At 51.1% G+C, this 19,653-nt stretch overlaps 7 protein-coding genes across 7 annotated transcripts; 5 read left to right on the top strand and 2 right to left on the bottom strand.

The window, feature by feature from the left end:
• Window positions 1-6: 6 nt before the first annotated feature.
• On the top strand, window positions 7-4,567 carry T069G_01922 (RNA polymerase rpb1, domain 1 domain-containing protein; the record flags this gene model as incomplete). The annotated part of the gene is made up of 4 exons (XM_056169132.1): window positions 7-95; window positions 174-285; window positions 374-3,034; window positions 3,086-4,567. 4 exons carry the CDS (start codon window positions 7-9, stop codon window positions 4,565-4,567), a joined length of 4,344 nt encoding a protein of 1,447 aa, XP_056034448.1.
• Window positions 4,568-5,214: 647 nt separating this feature from the next.
• T069G_01921 (uncharacterized protein) lies at window positions 5,215-5,985 on the bottom strand (the record flags this gene model as incomplete). The annotated part of the gene is made up of 1 exon (XM_056169131.1): window positions 5,215-5,985. The coding sequence occupies one exon, from the start codon at window positions 5,983-5,985 to the stop codon at window positions 5,215-5,217; it is 771 nt and encodes a 256-aa protein (XP_056034447.1).
• Window positions 5,986-6,384: 399 nt separating this feature from the next.
• Window positions 6,385-7,320, bottom strand: T069G_01920 (alpha/beta hydrolase fold domain-containing protein; the record flags this gene model as incomplete). The annotated part of the gene is made up of 1 exon (XM_056169130.1): window positions 6,385-7,320. The coding sequence occupies one exon, from the start codon at window positions 7,318-7,320 to the stop codon at window positions 6,385-6,387; it is 936 nt and encodes a 311-aa protein (XP_056034446.1).
• Window positions 7,321-7,828: 508 nt separating this feature from the next.
• T069G_01919 (uncharacterized protein) lies at window positions 7,829-8,610 on the top strand (the record flags this gene model as incomplete). Its single annotated transcript, XM_056169129.1, has 2 exons — window positions 7,829-7,842; window positions 7,902-8,610. The coding sequence occupies 2 exons, from the start codon at window positions 7,829-7,831 to the stop codon at window positions 8,608-8,610; spliced, it is 723 nt and encodes a 240-aa protein (XP_056034445.1).
• Window positions 8,611-10,599: 1,989 nt separating this feature from the next.
• On the top strand, window positions 10,600-12,047 carry T069G_01918 (uncharacterized protein; the record flags this gene model as incomplete). Its single annotated transcript, XM_056169128.1, has 3 exons — window positions 10,600-10,820; window positions 10,990-11,221; window positions 11,325-12,047. The coding sequence occupies 3 exons, from the start codon at window positions 10,600-10,602 to the stop codon at window positions 12,045-12,047; spliced, it is 1,176 nt and encodes a 391-aa protein (XP_056034444.1).
• A 2,356-nt stretch (window positions 12,048-14,403) lies between these two features.
• T069G_01917 (ion channel regulatory protein UNC-93 domain-containing protein) lies at window positions 14,404-16,161 on the top strand (the record flags this gene model as incomplete). The annotated part of the gene is made up of 5 exons (XM_056169127.1): window positions 14,404-14,486; window positions 14,559-14,810; window positions 14,885-14,973; window positions 15,039-15,463; window positions 15,523-16,161. The coding sequence occupies 5 exons, from the start codon at window positions 14,404-14,406 to the stop codon at window positions 16,159-16,161; spliced, it is 1,488 nt and encodes a 495-aa protein (XP_056034443.1).
• Window positions 16,162-17,490: 1,329 nt separating this feature from the next.
• On the top strand, window positions 17,491-19,468 carry T069G_01916 (amidase domain-containing protein; the record flags this gene model as incomplete). The annotated part of the gene is made up of 3 exons (XM_056169126.1): window positions 17,491-17,763; window positions 18,028-18,471; window positions 18,551-19,468. The coding sequence occupies 3 exons, from the start codon at window positions 17,491-17,493 to the stop codon at window positions 19,466-19,468; spliced, it is 1,635 nt and encodes a 544-aa protein (XP_056034442.1).
• Between the last annotated feature and the right edge of the window lie 185 nt (window positions 19,469-19,653).

Raw genomic sequence — 19,653 nt, 5'->3', positions numbered from 1 at the left:
GACATCATGGCGCACGCCGCGTTTGTGAGCTCCACCAAGGAGCAGCTTGCGGACAACCTGCCCAAGCGCTTCAAGGGCATCAAGTTTGGCATCCAGTGAGTGTTTGGCTGTCTGGTCTCTGCTTCAGGGAGCTTCCTCGAGGTTTCTTCTTTCTAACAGCAGCTGCTTGCTAGATCCAACCAGGACATTGTCAACCAAGGTGTGCTGGAAGTTTCCCAGCGCATGCTCTATGATATCGACAACAACAGATCTCCGCTCATCAATGGAGCTCTCGATCTGCGAATGGTGAGTCTCCAGCTTCAGAAGCTACTCTATATGTAAACGCTGCAATTGCTGCGTCTTATACAGCACCCTGCTAACCCTCTTATCCCAGGGAACCTCGAGCAAGTCCGGCAAATGCGGCACCTGTCAAGAGCCCCTCAAGTTTTGTATCGGTCACTTTGGCCACGTCCGACTGGCTCTCCCTGCTTTCCACATCGGCTATCTTCGCTTTATCCAGACAATTCTCCAGAATGTGTGCAAAACCTGTGCCAAAGTTCTCCTCACCGAAGAGGAGCGACGGTCTTTTCTACAAGACCTGCGACGACCGGGACTTGACAACATTCGCCGAACTCAGATTTGCAAAAAGATCAACGAGCAGTGCAGGAAATGTAGGCAGTGTCCGTACTGCGGCGAAATCAACGGCCAGATCCGAAAGGTCGGAGTCCTCAAGCTCACGCACGACAAGTTCTCCGCGTACAAGAAGTCGACCTCTCAAAAGAAGATGCCCCCGGAAAGCAAACTTGCCTTTGATGCTTCGTTTGACGAGGCCAAGAAGCTGAACCCCGATTTAGATAAGCATTTGGTGAGGGCCATGGAGGATCTGAACCCTCTTTGGGTTCTCAACCATTTCAAGATGATCACCCCCACAGACTGTGAGCTTCTTGGACTTGACCCTTCAGAGGGTCGCCCCGAGATGTTCATCTGGCAATTTGTTCCCGCTCCTCCCGTGTGTATCCGACCATCAGTTGCACAAGAAGGGGCCAGTACAGAAGATGATCTTACTGCAAAGCTGGCCGAGATTGTCTACATAAGCGGACTGATCCGGACAGCCTTGAACAAAGGAAAACCAATGCAGACCATCATGGAGCAGTGGGAGTACCTTCAGTTGCAGATTGCCATGTATGTCAACAGCGATGTCCCCGGCCTTAACCAACCGGGCTTCGGGAAAAGCATCAGGGGCTTCTGCCAGCGTCTCAAGGGTAAGCAGGGACGATTCAGAGGAAACCTGTCCGGAAAGCGAGTCGACTTTTCCGGCCGAACCGTCATTTCACCCGATCCCAACTTGGGCATCAATCAAGTAGCGGTGCCTCAGCTTGTGGCCAAAAATTTGACGTTCCCTGAACGAGTCCAAAACCAAAACCTGGAGAAGCTACGACAGTGTATATTGAATGGGCCAAAGGTCTGGCCCGGAGCCAACCATGTCATCAAAGACAACGGAAACTGGAAGCAAGACCTGCAATTTGGTGACAGGGCTCTTGTTGCACGAGACCTGCGGATCGGCGATGTCGTCGAGCGTCATCTCGAAGATGGAGACGTGGTTCTCTTTAACCGACAGCCGTCACTGCACAAGCTCAGTATCATGAGCCATCTTGCAAAGATTAGGCCATGGAGAACTTTCCGTCTAAATGAATGTGTGTGCGGACCTTACAACGCCGATTTCGACGGTGATGAGATGAACCTCCACGTTCCGCAGTCCGAAGAAGCTCGTGCCGAAGCAATTACCCTCATGGGTGTCAAGAACAATTTGGCTACGCCCAAGAACGGAGAGCCCATTATTGCAGCCACCCAGGATTTCATTACCGCGTCCTATCTTCTCAGCAGCAAGGACAGGTTTTATAACAGAAAGGCTTTCTCTTACATCTGCACTCACATGATGGATGGTAATACTCAAATTGACCTTCCTCCGCCGTCAATCATCAAGCCTGAAGCCCTCTGGACAGGCAAGCAAATCTTCAACGTGCTTATGCGCCCGAACAAGCAGTCGCCCGTCCTCGTCAACTTGGATGCAAGATGCAGAGAATACTCAGCTAGACCTGGGCAATGTCCTGATATGGATCCAAACGACGCTTGGCTAGTCATCCGAAACTCTGAGGTCATGTGTGGTCGCATGGACAAGTCTATCATTGGCTCTGGCAAGAAGAATTCAGTGTTTTACATTATCCTCCGAGATTTCGGTCCCGATCATGCCGTCATGGCCATGAACAGGCTGACCAAGCTGTGCGCGAGACAGCTAGGAAATCAGGGCTTTTCGCTCGGCGTTGGTGATGTCTTTCCCATAACCCAGTTGACCAAGTCCAGAGACAGGCTTGTGCAGGACGCCTACGACAAGAGTGACGCGCTGATCGAGACCTTCAAGCAGGGCAAGCTTGAGAAGGCTGCCGGATGTGACATGGAGCAGACCTTGGAGATTTCCATTTCTGGTATCCTCAGTAAGGTTCGACAGCAAGCTGGTCAACAGTGTGTGGATACACTGAGCCGCAACAATGCTCCGCTGATCATGGCCAACTCCGGTTCCAAGGGTCTGCACATCAACGTCGCCCAGATGGTTGCCTGTGTCGGACAGCAGATTATTGGTGGTCAGCGTGTTCCTGATGGTTTCCAGGACCGTAGTTTGCCTCATTTCCATAAGAACGCTCGCCAGCCAGCATCCAAGGGTTTCGTGCGCAACAGTTTCTATTCTGGGCTGTTCCCAACAGAGTTCTTTTTCCACGCCATCTCCGGACGAGAAGGTCTTATTGATACCGCAGTCAAAACGGCAGAAACAGGATACATGTCAAGACGTCTGATGAAGTCCCTAGAGGATCTTTCGACGCAATATGACAACACTGTCAGGACGTCGTCAGGAACCATTGTGCAATTCCAGTTCGGTGCCGATAAGCTCGACCCTGTCGACATGGAGGGTTCTGCAGTGCCTGTCGCGTTTGACCGCACATGGACTCACGCGGAGAGCACTACCTGGGACAACAACGAGAGATCGTTGCTTCCTCACGAAGTGCTTGAAGTGTGCAGTAGCATGCTGGACAAGGAAAAGCTTCGTTACCAGAGACGCCGCTTGGTGGATAACGCGCTGCTCGACTATTCCGATCCTACCGACGAAGCTCTCGACGAGCACGAAAGCGCGCGAGGCTTTATTGACACAATCTATTCATACGTCTCCGATCGAGCACAAAAAATGTCCAAGGCCCGCGCACTTGTTGGGTTGGATCCTAACCCGAGCCAAGACGAGGTGGTTGCGGACGCATCAGCAGATCTCAAGGCTCAGCTGGCTCGTGTTGACCGAGTTTCTAAAGTCTCCATGACGACGCTGCAGAGGTTTGTCAAGGAGTGCCTGGAGAGATATCACAAGGCCCACGTCGAGCCCGGCCATGCTGTGGGTGCTGTCGGAGCACAGTCCATTGGTGAGCCGGGAACACAGATGACGCTCAAGACTTTCCATTTCGCAGGTGTCGCCGGTATGAGTATCACTCAGGGTGTTCCCCGAATCAAGGAAATTATCAACGCGTCCAAGAATATCAGTACGCCTGTCATTACCTGCCCTCTGTTGAACGACAAGCAGATTGAGGCTGCAAAAATCGTAAAGGGACGAATCGAGAAGACGTACGTCATTGATGTCCTAAAAGCGATTGAAGATGAATGGGTCAGTGACCGAGGTACTATTGTTTTGTACATTGACATGGAGGCACTGCAAAACATGCACCTTGGCATTGGTGTCATAGACATTGCGGAAGCCATTCTCAAATTCAAGAAGCTCAAGATCCAGCCGACAGACATTTCCGTCGGCCCCAACTATATCAAGATCTACGTCCTCAACAGCTGGGTCGATCCCGACGCAGCCAAGAAGCGACAGCGCAGTCTTGCCTCTCTTACCTTGACGGAAGAAGCCCCTGATTTCCTCTTGCGGGTCAACCACCTCCGCCGCATGCTTCCCAAGGTTCCCATCTCGGGCTACAACGAGGCAACGAGAGCCATCATCCAGACCTCTGAGCAGAGCGAACACACCGTTCTGGTCGAGGGATACGGATTGCGCGCATGCATGACCACGGAAGGTGTGATTGGCACCAAGTCACGCTCCAACTCCGTCATGGAAGCTCGTGACGTGCTCGGCATTGAGGCTGCTCGAACCACCATTGTCGACGAGATTTCCAGCGTCATGGCTGGTATGGACATTGACCCGCGTCATATCCAGCTGCTGGCCGATGTCATGACGTTCAAGGGAGAGGTCCTTGGCATCACCCGTTTCGGTCTCTCCAAGATGCGAGAGAGCGTCCTCCAGCTGGCCTCGTTTGAAAAGACGCCGGACCATTTGTTTGAGGCTGCCGCTGGTATGAAGACTGACCGCATCGAGGGCGTGTCTGAGTGTATCATCATGGGACAGACGATGAGTGTCGGCACAGGTTCGTTCCAGGTTGTCAGGAGGCTCAACATTCAAGAGTGGGAGGTCAAGCCGAAGAAGACGCTCTTCGAGGATGCCTGGGCGGAGACGGTTAAGGCAAAGAAGGAGAGGAGAAAGCTAAAGGGCATTTAATAGATGCAAAGAGTGGAAGAGAATGCTGCTGCATGCTTAATTTACGAGACAGATGCCGAGGGAGTTTTCTCTGTCTGGCATCGTCAAGGATGGGTTTTACGTCGACTTGCTCAATTTTGTATATATCCGGCAAGTCTGCGCCTCAGGAAAGGTTCATTTGCAAAAAGCATATAGGTTACATGGGATTGAGAACTGAGCACCAAATGCAACTTCAAAACAACCACTGCTCGCTTGTCTTATTGTCATCATCTGCGCCATCATTTGCTTGACCGAAGTCATTTGCTGTTTGACATTCTTCATCCCAAAGGGTCATCTACTCTTCACTCCATGACTCGAAGTATAGATATCAGTTCCATCCGTGGCTATCACATTATGCTTTCTGACGTGAGGAGAGTAGCCGTCTGGCGCTGATCCCGATCATTATGAGATATCAGGTTTCGGCCATTACATTCAACAGTTTTCACAGGCAAAAGGCAACTCCAATTCATACAATATGAAAGAAATCACATTGAGAACTATTCTGGATACATGGCCCATGAAAAGAGTTGAGTGACCGTGGGTATTAAAAAGAGAAAAATGACACATCGCATCCGCTATCCCCTCCTCCAGCATGCAGAGTGCAACCATTGCTATCTGCCGTCATAATGCTAATGCTGTCCCGCAGTAGTAAACGCAATAGCCGCATCCACAAACTTTGTCCATACCCCAAACTCCTCCTCATCCCTTGGCGCATAGATCATGACATACGGCAGCGGAATCCGTCCCATCACGCCACTTAGCGGGTGCAGCTCAGCCCACCCCTTCGCCATGGCTTCCTCCGCGTCGGTCAGGCTGAGGACCATGTGGGAGCTAGCTTCTGAGTGTACGTGGACGATTTCTCCCTTTGTGCTTTTCGTCAGGTACTTTGGCAATGGGGTGCCAACGAGCCAAAGTGCGGGATTGTCTCTGGCTTCTAGGCCGGATGATTTCACTGCCAGTGTCTCTGGATGACGACTTGCCAAGTCTTGCAGATGGTTGTTCATGCGGTCCATGAGAGCCTTGTCTCCCTTTTCTGTGGCTTGTCTCTGGGGCGCGACGTAGTTTGGGATAACTGGTCTGTCGCCTCGACGCTGTGCAAGCGGCTCTTGAAGGAATCGAGTGGTGCCATGAGGTTCGTATGAATCAGAAACGCCGGGCTTTTTGAAGACACTATGGTCAAGGGTGCTTTTCAGAGTAAGTGGGCGTAGAGCGCCTTGAAGGACCCAGCCGAAGACATTGTGCGGGAGGCCACCGGGGCCAAGATCGATGTAGCCATGGTATGAGGGCATGGCGAGAGCGGCCAAGGGGATGATGGCTATTGCGGAGGTGAAGAGTATAGGGTGATTGCGGATATTCAAGAGGAGAGATGAGGAGAGCTTTGAAGGGTTCCAGGCTGGCATGTCGACGGTTGTCTCAATCCAGAATATGTCGTTGTTGATGGCTGCCCAGTGATGATTGTGAGCTGCTCACAACAAACATTTGCGTCAGCAGCGGCAAAGCTCGACTAATGAAAAAGCAGTTGATGTCGATGAAAGATGCAGGTAAGAGGAGCTGCATATATACAAGTACGACCTGTGATGTAAGAGCGATATCCGAATGACATGTGCCGTCTTCCAAGTCCGAAACCCGAAACCCGGGAAGTGCGAACTTCTTTACGGAGCAGCATGTTATACCGCATTGCCGTATTACACGGTCTCTGAGACAAACTGATGGATGAAACGTGATACAATTGAACAAAAAAGGCTAATCTTGATAGGAATATTTGTTATATTGATGACTATCGAGCACAAAGATATCATCTATAGACTTGCGCTAACATCGGAGAGACCCAACTCTGCCATCCATGCCACAATCTCTTGTCCAATGCTATGAGGATGGTCTTCTTGCATGAAATGACTTCCTGCTCCAAGATACATGGTCTTGACATTCTTCATCTGTGCGCTCAGTCTCTCAAAGTCTTGCTCCCTAACAAACGTTCCGGGCTTCACCCAGAAGAATAGCTTTGGCAGCTCTGATGCAAGGAGCCAGGCCGTGTACTTTCGTGCCTTTTCCACCACTTCCTGCGGATGACCTTCAATGGGTATCTCGTTGGGAAATCTCCAGACCGGTTCACGATCTATGGGGTTAAGAAATGGTCGGCGGTAGTGAACCATTTCCTCGTCGGTTAGCCCTCGAATGACACCCGTAGGAAGCAGTTTATCCACAAAGAAGTTTTGCTCAATGATCATGGCGCGACCAAGTTCTGGCGTACGAAACTTTTGGAAGAGGTCTCTGAACATTTCATCTCGAGTGTTCCAGTTGTTCAACGCCGCAATCCACTCCATCAGCACGAGACCTGCGACGCGGTCTTCATGACGACTGGCCCAGTCCAGGCCGAGAGCAGATCCCCAATCGTGAATGATAAGAATGACACGCTCTGATGGAATGACAGCGTCTAGGAAGGCATCGATATAGCTCTGGTGGTCGCGGACTCTGTACTCCAGGCCAGCGACTTTGTCTGAATCGCCGAAGCCGATGAGGTCGGGCACAATGCAGCGGGTGTTCTTTGCTACATGTGGGAAGATGTTTCGCCAGAGATATGACGATGTTGGGTTGCCGTGCAAGAAGACGGCGACGGGTCCGGAGGGAGAAGAGGTGCCGACGTCGACATAGGCCATGTGACTACCCAGAACTTCAGCCTTTTTCTTCTCGAACGGGAAGGCAGAGGAGATTTCGAGGCCTCTATCAGTCGCCATGATGAAGGACTAAGTCTGTAATCAACAAAGATTGGCGCTATGCAGTGGAACGTTGAGATTGTAGAATGTTGAGCGGCTATATCAAGGCTTTTGGTCAACACAATCCGTACTAAAGAACGGCGTCCCAACAATCAGCTTTATATACCTATCCAAGCATCCATTTGGGTTGGTAATCAACCTCAATCCAGGTAAGTCACTCGTCATGTCTGGAATTACATCTGGTTGAGGCCCGTCAATGTTTGGTGTTTACTGATCTTTGCTCCTGCCAGGGGTATTGTGCTACCGAGTTTAGTAATTATATCAAAAACTACAGCATCGTTTATACCCATGTGTTTCATATCAAGCGACTATTTGTTCAAATTTATGAGTAATCAATCTCGTTCTTTCGCAATTCAACAATGTCCCGCTTAGGGGAATTTTGCTTGAGCTGAGCGTGAGTATAAGAGACTCGCATAAGACTTTTTGTGCAGCACTCGGAGGTCTGTGTTTCAACTGATCATTGCTCATTATGTCTGCTACTAGGTATGTTAATGAGCTCTTCCATGCATTTGAGCACGGCGCCAATTAATATCTAGCTCCAGCCTTTTACAAAGCGTCATCGACGCCCATGGTGGTCGAGAGTACTGGGAGACAATCCAGTCTCTCAATGTGGAGTTTGAATTCTCCGGATTGGCGTTGGAGATGAAGGGACAATCTGGCCCTCACGACGTCAAACTAATTGTCGACACAAAAGTCCAAAAGGTTACAATCCTGCAATTCGGAGACTATTACGGGTTATGGACTCCCACGCAGACAGAGGTTGGCAAGATTGGCTCCAAAGACCCAGTCGACGTCCGAAAGAATCCCAAAGACGTCTTTGACGACTACACCGCGGAAACGAAGTGGGACGTACACAACCTCTTCTGGTTTGTGGGCTACGCATACTGGAACTACTTCAACTTCCCCTTCTACCTCGAAACTCCGGAGATTCAGACTCGAGAGGTAGATGGCCCGACGCGCGAGAATGGGGAGAAGTGGACTTCGTTGGAGGTTGTTTTCCCCGACGGATATCCTACCCATACAAAGGTTCAAAAGTACGACTTTGATGCCGGGCATCGACTGATGCGCATGCACTACTCTGTGGATGTCATGAAGCGAAATGTCCCGTCGTGGCACAATTGCTACAATCACGCCGTTGCGGGAAAGTATCTTTATCCGACTCTGAGGGTTGTGAGCTCGTCTGTTCCGGGGATGACTTTCTTTTCCCCGTTTACTTTGAGGGGAATCAAGATTGAGGTTAATCACGTCTAAGCCTATTTGTGACGAGAATCGCAGAAGCAGAGGATTGTTTTTGTTGTCGGGTTAGTTTACCATATTAACGCAGAACGATATGGAATTTGATGATCGTAGACTTTGACCGAGGCAATAGCTTGCCAGCGTGACATTGTGTATAAAAAAGTCAATCTGTATGGTCCCCGTAATTTACACTTAAAGTTCTCACGCAGCCGAGGGCCGCCGATCTCGACCTGTTTGTGATCAAGCTTTCCCACGGTTCGCATTGTTAAGCAGCTGAATTACTCAACACGGGACTTCGGCACTCCACAATTGACTTGGGGGTATCGTGTTGACAAAACAAAAATTATTCTGCTTGTTTACTGTTGATCAAGACTTTGTTCAGTCACTCTGATAGAGGATGAAATGATGTTTGTAAGCAAGAGTCCAATATGTAAGGAGAGGCTACTCCGATCCACGTACCCTCTCGCTATACCAAGCGCAACAGGGGGTACTTCATCATTTATCACCTGGGAGAAGCAGATTTGATTCAAGACAAAAGGTGTGAAAAGAGGATATGCTGACCGAGGTGATGTTCTGACAAAGGTACCATCTTGGGGGTTCATTTAGCGTGTTTAGTGAATAGGGGAGACATTGAAGGCGATCGCCACACGCAGCTCCTTTTACAGTGTATCGCCAGAACGGACTCTTCCATGATATCAACCGAGCAATACTAATTTTACTAGAGAAAGAGGGAATATTGTTAAGATATGAGTAGGATCAAGGTTATAGGATTCAGAGAGGAGTTGACATGTAGCATATGCATAGAGCACATGTACCTGTAGCGGATAGTAGAACAAAATGGCAATAGTAGGAGAAAATAGCGATAATAAGAGAATGTAGCGATAATAGAAGATCAAATGCTTTTCACCGTAAGAATTTTGTGACCAGATGCCACAAGTCTAGGGTAGCTGCTGCCTTGTGAACCCTGCAAATCCATCTTCACTTCTCTTCCCTTGCCTTGCCTTGCGCAAACCACAGACAGAAGCGGTCTACCATGGACGAGGCAAGATTGAAGATTACCGAAGAAGAGCTTCGATCCTTTCTGCGCCCTTTTCGTATCGACGTGCGAATCCCTGAACCTCGCCGGTTCTTCGCTCAATGCCATCGACCAGCTTGACCAGCTTGATCAAGTGACTCTTCAGAAGCTCACCCTGATTATCCAAGGCAGCGCGGCTTCTTCTCTTTGCTGGCAGAGGCCAACATCTTTCCGGTGTGCCTCCGCCATCTCCTCAGACGACTTCGAATCTGATCGTGTCAAGCTCCTCCTTCAAGTAGCCCTCGACAGTAGTCTCAACGACGGCTTCATCTGGGGTCAAGTCTGCAGCGTCGTCACGTTCCTTGGAGATTCATGAACGAGGGAAACCTTGAGATTATCAGAGAAAACTCCATTGGGAACGGCCTCGATTCTATTCACACCTTTTTCGTATCAACGTGCAAATCCCTGGGCTTCGGTTCTTTGCCTACCGTCCTTGAACAGCTTGACGAGCTTGATCATCAAGAGCTTCAGAGCCTCATAATTCGTCTTCCTTTAGCCTTACAAATGCTACAAGCAGTCGCTCTGCTGCCAAGATAGCCCTGACGTCAAGATCACTGGGGTACGAAGATCAGAGATGGCGTGAGAATGGTCAGCTACTGCATGGCAAGAATGACGTGATGGAAAGAAGAAGCGTAAAGGGAGGTACGCAAATAATTGCTCAAAGAACATAAGAAGAAGATGATGCCGGAACCGGGGAGTGGCCGAGACAAATGCTGGCCAAGGGCGGACTCGGGCTGCTAGCAGAGACGAAAATCTTCGCTTTAATATATCACAGTTTCTCCCTACATCGTCCAAGACGACTTCGACTTCGATCATGTTGAGCCTCCACTTCTCGCAGCTCTTGATGATAATCCCAACGATGTCTTCATCTGGGCCAAGTCTACAATGCCGTCATCGAGGCAAACCGCCCCCCCTCCTACGCAGATAAGATGCCATCTGTGACAATCACCCGAAGTACGAGTGGCATCCTCAACTCGTCGAAATTGCCTCGCGAGGTGGACCAGGTCCCTAAAGAGGAATCTGGTCTTGGCGTCGACATTCGCAAGCTTCGACAATCCTTCTTTACATCCGTCCTGCTCCTCGAAGAAGCCGCCAGTGCAGTCTTACGCAAGTATTCCGAAGGTGAAAAGCCGCTCTTTTGTCAGGAGGGGTGGGTTGGATGGTCAACCGCTGCGGGAGAGCAAGATTTTCTGGCTTGGCTCTGCAGTACCGTGCCCAAGTTGCAGAGTTTTGCGGTCGATTTCACCGCTGTCATCGTGACACAACTAACGGAAACTGCTGGCGCAACCGAAAACGCTCTTGCTCGGATCTACAGGAAGATGCAACATAGATGTTGGCTCCGTCAACGATGATGTCGTCTATCGGCCGTATGCGGGAAAGCTAGGTAGATACCGCTGGTCTCACGTCTTGGTGCCAGGAGAGCTGAAGTGCACCACAATGGCAGACGCACCGCCGGTGGCGTGGATCGACCTAGCAGGGCATGCGAGAGAGGTGCTGTCGGCTCAAGGCACTGGACGCTTTGTCTTGGCCTTTTCTCTGTACGGGTCCCTCGTGCGGTTGTGGGAATATGATTGATTAGGGGGGATCGAGTCTGAACATTAACGATTCTAAAGGCGGGTTGGAGGTTGTGACTACCATGCTCAAGTTCCTCTAGGTAGGCGAAGAAAGGCTAGGGTTTGGCCTTACTATCAGGACGTCTCACGGCAAGCGTTTTATCGAAATTGAACGGAACAGTCGGCCAGAGCGCCTCATCATCGACGAGGTCATTGCACGATCCCGCTGTATTGCTGGAAGAGCAACTACTTGCTGGAAGGCATATATTGGGGGCGACCCGCAGACGGTCTTTGCCATCAAGGGTTCATGGCAATACTCAGAGCGGAACGACAAGGGCGAGATTCTTCGAGAGGTCGCCCAACAAGGTGTGACTAACGTCGCTCGGTATAATTATCACAAGACGGTTCGTCTTTGTGACGCCGAAGACGAAATTCGAAACAGTGTTTGCACGGGACTGGATATCACCACTGCTGTTGCTCCTCCAGCGACCACTGATGCGGTGACTACCCCCGACTCGACGGCTACTACAGTAATGGCCAATGCCCCGGCTGCAGGCGATGCCGTAGCCACAGCCACAGCTGATCCAACGGCTATAACAGCCGTGGTGGGAAAGGCTTCTGCAAATGATACAGTAGCCCCTACTACGACGACGACGACGATAGCGCGAAGGACACCGGCGTCATCCATCTCTACGTCTTCCACGATAGCTGTGGCGGCTCCTCGACGGAAACGCCCCACCGCTCAACAGGGGAAGAAGAAGACACCGAGAGTGCAGCAGCTCTGCCAAAGCGAGAGACTACGGACGGCCAATCTACAAGGCTAGCTCGCTAGCAACCCTCGTGGCCGCCGTAGATAGCTGCATCGTGGGCCACGAGTCTCTGAGAAAGGCCGGGTTCCACCATCGAGACATATCCGTTAATAACGTTCTAATCGACGAAAGAGAAGGTGCCCAGAAGGGATTCCTGATCGATGTCGACCTTGCCATAAGAGAGTCAAGGAAGAAGGCGTCAAGAGCGAAGGGGAAGACGTGAACAAGGGCCTTTATGGCGATTGGATTACTCTTTGGTGAACCACACTGTTTTATTCATCATCTCGAGTCCTTCTCCTGGGTCCGTTTTTGGGTTTGCGTCAACCACGACGACCCAGACAGGAGTGTTAAGAAGAACCTATTTGACCACTGGAACTACGTAAAAGACCACGAGTTGGCGGGATCGAAGCTCGTCGTCATCACTGACTTGTCCATCTTTTGCAGGCGTGCTGGGGAATGCTTCACAATGGTTTACAAGCCACTGATTTCAATGATGGATAGACTGCAGAAAGCCGTTTTTCTGGGGGGGCTGAGCTGAAAGCAAGTTGGCGAAGGGCTCTATTCCGCGATGAGAGACATTCTGCGGGACGAGGAGAAGGAATACGAGTGATGTTGGTAAGCGATTTTCTGATGTTTGATTGACGGTTTTAGATTAGCGAGGCGTTTGGGATTATTTTTTCTTTTCTTTTTCCTTGTGGTAGATGTGATATCATATCAGGACGGTCATGGGAGCGGTTTTGAGCGGGCTGAAGCGTGAGAAATTATTGGATACCGGGGAATGGCAATTGTGCATACGATACTGCATGAGGGTTAGCGAGAAGGATGTGGCGGTATGTCCAGTAATAACGGGCATGGATGGTTTATGGCATGGAGGACAGTCGAGGACAAAGGCATTGATTCGACAGGACGTGATTGTGGGAAAGAAATATGACAAATGACAGCGAGCTCGCTTCAATCTTCAACTCTCAGCTCAGCTCGGCTCAGCTGCTCGCCTGACTCACTCGCTGGGCGGGCTGAAGAAGAAATGGTCATGGATCAAGATGATGAATGCTGCTTTTCTGCAGGGCTTGCCATGTCTCTGCAAGGGCGGGCTCGAGAAGCGTTCTGCGTTGTACTGTAAGTTCTGCAAAATGCAAGGGTTTAGTAGCTAACATCCCAGACAGCAGGTAGCAATGGAGACGTCCATCCACTCAATGCCAGGTTCAATGCAATGCAGGTATACGGGAGTGATCCATGATGCTACAGTAGCTTGATTACCTGTACAGCAACAACCGGTGTGCGAGTTTCGTTTGGTTTCGTTCCCAGCACTACGGCCACAGAGTTGAGGCTATTCCCCATGCATCGCTTGAGGCTTGCTTCGCTTGTCTTCCCGTTTGGGCCGGCCACATGCAATCGTGGCAAGGCGGCGGCATGGCTTGAACAAAGTCCTAGTTCTAGTCCTTCCGGTATACCTAGTCTGGTCTGTAATATTTTAACGCAAAAGTTGAAGCATCCACCCCATCTCGTTCTTGACTGAATCGACAACCAACATGCATGAAGCATCCCCTCCCCGTCCGCCCGTCCCGTCACCGGTACATGCAGCGGTCGGGAGCACCACTCGGTGGCGTCGGTAACCCTGACCTGGCCGCTATTGTTCGGCTGTTGCAGCGCAGGTACCAGTACCACCATAGCGGCCATCTCTCGCTGTACTCAGTACCTCTACCAGATAAGATACAGGTCACTTTTATCAAGTTTGGCGAAGTGAACCCACCACACTCTTTCATCCTCTTCTCTCTCTTCTCCTCTCTTCCCAGCTAACTACTAACTGCTAACAAACTAAACATCTGCAGTGACACGATCCTAGTTCCCTCCCATCCATGTCTTCCTCAAGCGAATCGGCACTTCCCCGCCCCCTCTGGTCATTTTTTCCAGACCGTCGCAAGTCGGCAGTCACAAACGCCTCTTCGCTCTTCTTCGTCTTCAACCCCTTTCAGGGATAAAGATACGCTTGGCCCCCAAGAAGAGTTAAACCTGGGACCGGGGTCATGGTTTATTATTTTTTTTCTCTCCAGGCTTCTTTTTCTTTGGCCGTAGCAAGGGTTCGATTGGCGAGAGCTAGTACAAAGCGGTCGATTTCTTTTATCGATTTTTTAATCTTTTAACGTTTGTGACCGTCTGTCTGCCCTCAATGTCGCGTCGTGGGGAGGCTCTGAACTGATGCGATACGATGCTACAGACACCACTAGAGCAGGCATTTATAACAAAGACGGCCCGCTCCATCTAAGCTGCTAGTGTCCCCTCTCATCATCGTCTCTTCTCCTCCTCTCCGTCGCTTCATCAATCGCTTGAAGAAGCAGGAAAGGATTACTCTTCTTCCTTTCATCCTTTCAACATGGCCGCCGCCGACAAGGACGAGGTTGCCGTCGTAGAGGCGCAGCCGCAACACCAGCGCCTGTCGACATGGCGATACAATTCGTACGTCTCATACCTCGCCTATTAGTTTACGCGTATCGCGAATTGCTGACTGACTCGTGCCAAAACTCGTAGGCCATTCGTTCAAACCATCATTGTCGGCTTCGTGCTCTTCTGTAACCCGGGAACGTACCTCGCCATCACCGGCCTGGGCGCAGGAGGCAAGCAGCCGCAGCTTATTGGAATCGTCAACAAGGCAAACGTCGTTCTTTACTGCTTGTTCGGAGCATCTGGTATTCTGGGCGGCAGCATCATCAACAAGATTGGACCGCGATGGGCACTGATGATTGGTGCCACAGGCTACCCGATGTATGCCGGATCTCTATGGTACGTTTGCAAACCGTTCCCCTTCTCAACTAGACAAGACGAAGCCTAGAGACTAATCGTTGCACGCTCAACAGGTGGATTGACAAGGGCGAAGGAAGCTGGTTTGTCATCTTTGGCGGTGCTTGGCTGGGTCTGTCCGCGGGTCTTCTCTGGTCGACTCAAGGTATGTCTCGCCCATCCTCAGCGTTGAAGCAAAGAGGCCCTACTTACATGAATCGAATTTTCTAGGCTACATCACCACTTGCTACCCAACTGAGGCGGAAAAGGGAAAATACATTGCCACATCATGGGTTCTCAACGCCATGGGTTCCGTTGTTGGAGCAGCCATCGTCTTGGGTGTCACCATCAACAACACCTCCGTCTCCGGTGTGCCTTCGTCCGTCTACATCATCTTCATCTGCCTCGAGTGCGCTGGTCTCTTGGTTGCCGGTCTGCTGCTGGATCCCTCCAAGCTTCGACGTAATGATGGCCGCCCAATTGCCTCCTTCACTCCTCTTCCGTGGTACCAGGAGCTCAAGGCTCTCGGCCTGACCATGCTGGAGCCCAAGATGGCGCTCATCACCCTGTCCATCTACAGCAGCGAGATGTACCTCTCCTTGACGGGAGCCTTTAACGCGTGGTACTTCAACGCCAGAACACGGTCCCTGGCCAACGTGAGTACCTGTATCCTCGCTTGCTCATTGTAAAAATCCTAACAAAATGTGATTTCTAGTTCTGCTACTGGATCTTCCAAGTGCTGGGAGCCCTCGCCATTGCCTGGATCTGCGACGCCAAAATCTTTGGGTCTCGTCGTCGCCGAGCTTTTGTTGCCGGAGCATTTGTGGCCTTTGTCATTGGAGGAACCTGGATCGCCATGGTCTCGTTCCTGTCCGTCAACCACATTGACCGATCAGAGACGCCGCGTGCCATTGACTGGACCGAGACGAGCAAGTTTGCCGGCCCCTTTGTCATCTACATCCTGTTCGGAGCCTGCTACCCCATCTTCCAAAACTTCCACCACTGGACCTACAGCACCTTTTCCAACGAGCCCCACGTCCTGGGACGCTACAGTGGTTACTTCAAGGGTTTCCAGGCGTTTGGCACGGCCACGGCCTTTGGAATCGACTCTCATGGTGTGCAGTTTATCAGGGAGGCGGGATCTTATTTTGGCATGATGATTGTGGGACTATGCCTCACCATGGTTGCCATCTACCTTTACACGACCGATACGAAGTACGGACAAGAGGAGGGCGTGGTGATTCCCGAGGCGTTTGAAGAGGTCGTCGAGGACCACGAGCACGAGCACGAGCATGACCAAGCTCACGAGAAGGCTGTTGACCAGAGCGAGTCGGCAGGCTCACAGAAGGAGTAGAGTGATTTGTTCTTCTCTGCTGTGTTTTTTTAACGAACGTACAATGAAGCCTGGGGTCTGGAGCCACTTTTTTATTTTTTCTGGAGAATTGTTTTAACGATTACACATATACATACTAATGGTTGCATGTCTGTCACGGCATATCATGGAAATGGGAAATATTGGGATATCTTGGGGCATGCTCATGGATATGAGCTCGATGCCGATAGCATATAAATTGCAAAGCTTTTGAATATGAATCATAAGATGATAATGACACGCATATTGACTACTGCTATAACTTGCTACCGACTGTTGGTTCCATCACCGCTCATTCTACGGCTGAATATTTCTCTTCGCAAATAATTACCAAGAAAGCCAAGATTGTTATTCATAGCATCAGCACAATCAATCAATACTCGCAGCCGTCGCACCCGGACTAGCGGACGGATACCGTCGACACCCACTCAGTTCACTCATATCGACACCATGCCGTTTTGCAATCTTCATCACAACCAACACAGCGTCGCAATGCAACCCACAAAGCCCACCAACCAACCCTTGGCCCAAGCAACAAATCCCGGGTCCCATCCCATCAACTAGTCGCGGAACCTAGGAACAATACAATCAGCATCACTGGGATTAAAGAAACTAAAATAAACAACATGTACGAACTAAAATAAAGGCATTGATGTACTCCGTACGATTTAAAGAAGGGACCCAGGGCTAGTCTAAGACTCCATTTTCCACCGGGAAACCCCGCGCGGGAATGAGGCCCGTCAAAAACAAGTTCCCGTTTCCCCGGTGGTTTCGCTTTCGTTCTACCTTGGTAGAGTCGCAGTTGCAGCTTTTGACAATGAAAAGTCCGTTCAGATTCTTTTTCTGCTAAGCTCGTTCCTTCCGGCTTTGAGTCCCGGCATCGAGTGCTATGCCAAAGGGGGCAATATATACGCTAAGAGGGGTTGAGGTTTTTTTGTGGGCATTTTTGCTTGCGTTGAAACTGTTTAATTCTTTTTAATTCTTTTTTTTTTATTCTCAATTCTCTAAATGTTGCATGATTTTCCTGTAGATGCATGTTGGGCAGCCATGGAGTAGCTAGATGCCGTTTTGGGAGGGAAAGAAAGCATAACTGAGGGGGTTCCTCATGGTTGAAGCTCTATCTATCTATCTCTGTATCGTATCTGAATTGCAGATTTGACAGCCTTGCATCAATCAATCAATTCACTCACCTTTTGATTTCTCGGTGCCTCTCCCTCTGCCCACCAAATGCTTCCCTCATAACCACCAAAACCACATTCAGACAACCGACATCACCACAACTCTGATAAAACAAAGCAAAGCAAAGCAAACATGACTGAACAGCAGGACCACATCCGCACGGCAATCTCCCTGCGCGATGCCTCTCTCGACAAGAGCGTGCTCTTCTCGCTCTCGCAAATCACGGCCTTGCCCCAGGATGTCACCTCGGTACCCCGATCCAGCGGCCTGCTGTCCGATGCAGAGCTGCAGCTCACCGAAGATTACGATGCCACGGCGCTGCTGGAGATGCTGGCGGCCAAGAAGGTGACGGCCGTGGAGCTGCTGTCGGCGTTTCGCAAGAGGGCGACGATTGCCCAGCAGTGTGTGAGTTTTTGGTGATAGTGTTGGATACAATATCGTCTCTTGTTTTCTATCCATGTCTACTTCATCATCACTTCCGTCGACTCTGTCCATGTCGACATTTTTCCCCTCCATCATCAACCCCTTTACCCCTCCAAACCCCTCTCTCCATATTCTCATTTTCAACTCTGCCACTCTGCCCATTGCTTCTATATTCTCTCTCTCCATAAACATTATACAGTCTGTCTACATCAATCTCTAGTACTTCATGCTAAACCATCCTCGCAGACAAACTGCCTCACCGAGCTCCTCGCCGAAGCCATCTATGACGCCGAGGCCTGCGACCAGCATCTCGCCCTCACCGGCCGCCTCATCGGCCCTCTCCACGGCATCCCCCTCTCCCTCAAGAACCAGATCGGCGTCGCCTCTCACCTGACAAACGCCGGCTTCGTCACCTGGATCAACAGCACCAGCCACGATGACGCCGCCATCGTCAAGACGTTCCGCAAGCTGGGTGCCGTCGTCTTTGCCCGCACCAACCAGCCCCAGGCCGGCATGCACCTCGAGACATCTAACAACATCTATGGCACCACAGTGAACCCGCGGAACCGCCAGCTAACGGCGGGAGGCAGCACAGGCGGCGAGGCTGCGCTGATGGGCATGCATGCGTCGGTTCTAGGCATCGGAGGTGACATTGGAGGTTCCATCAGAGTTCCAGCAGCGTTCAACGGGGTAAGAAGAGGGGACATTCTTTGTTACTGCATGATTTGCTACCTTACCCTCAGCAATGCTGACATGAATCATTCTACAGCTCTACGGCTTCAAGCCCTCGCCTAGTCGGTTTAGCGGCAAGGGCGTCGTCGTCCCAACCCCCGGCCACGACTCCATTGTCGGCACTCTGGGCCCCTTTGCGCGCTCCCTCCGCGACCTCGAGCTCTTCTGCAAGGCCTACTCCTCGACCCTCCCTTGGATCGACGACGTCTCGCTCATCCCCGGCAGCATCCTGTCGTCCTCCATGGGCCGCCAGTTAGACGAGACGCGCCCGCTCAAGGTCGGCATCTTGTCAGACGACGGCGTCGTGTCGCCGCTTCCGCCCGTCAAGGCCGCCATGCGCAAGATTGCCGAGAAGCTAGGCCGCGCCATCGACGTCCAGACCGTGTCTTTTTCGCCCATGGACCACGCCAGGGGCTGGAGCATTATTGCCGCAAACTACTTTGAGGACGGCGGCGCAAACATCCGCGCGCTCTGCGCAAAGGGTGGCGAGGCTGTCCTGCCCCTGACGGAGTGGATCATCAACGAGTGCCAAAAGGGCCGCGCATCAGTGGCTTCGTCTCCCGAGGGCCTCAAGGAAGCTCGTGATGGATTCCGCCAAGAGTACAGCGACCACTGGAACCAGTTCGACGTCGACGTGGTGCTGGCGCCCATCTACCCAAGTGTAGCCGGCCCCCACGGAGCAACGAGATACTGGGGCTACACGTCCATCTGGAACCTGCTGCAGTATCCAGCTGTGGCGATGCCGGCGGGCAAGCTGGTGGGCGATGCGACTCCCGCAGAGCTCAGAGAGGAGTACAAGCCCAAGAACGACCTGGAGAAGCACTACTGGGAGATTTACTCTGCCGACGACGCTGAGGGACTGCCGATTGGAATCCAGGTTGTGGGCAAGCGCTATCACGAGCGGATGGTGCTGCAGGCGGCGCGGGTGATTGAAAAGGCGCTGCTCAGCAAGTGAAGAAGGAGAAGAAGATGGTAAATTGTGATGCTTGAAACGAATATGGAATGGAATCCAAAGGAATGTTGATTCATTTGCTTGAGCAAGAAAAGATGCTATAGATACCTATGTTACAATAGAAGACTCCTGAAAGACTTATCACGAAGAGAGCTTTATATCAAAGCTAGTAACAAGATGTAAAACAA

The sequence above is a fragment of the Trichoderma breve genome, chromosome 1 (assembly GCF_028502605.1).
Source record: "Trichoderma breve strain T069 chromosome 1, whole genome shotgun sequence".
Classification (NCBI taxonomy): Eukaryota; Fungi; Ascomycota; class Sordariomycetes; order Hypocreales; family Hypocreaceae; genus Trichoderma; species Trichoderma breve.
The sequence above is the reverse complement of the archived record's forward strand: the minus strand, read 5'-3'. Positions and strand labels throughout refer to the sequence as shown.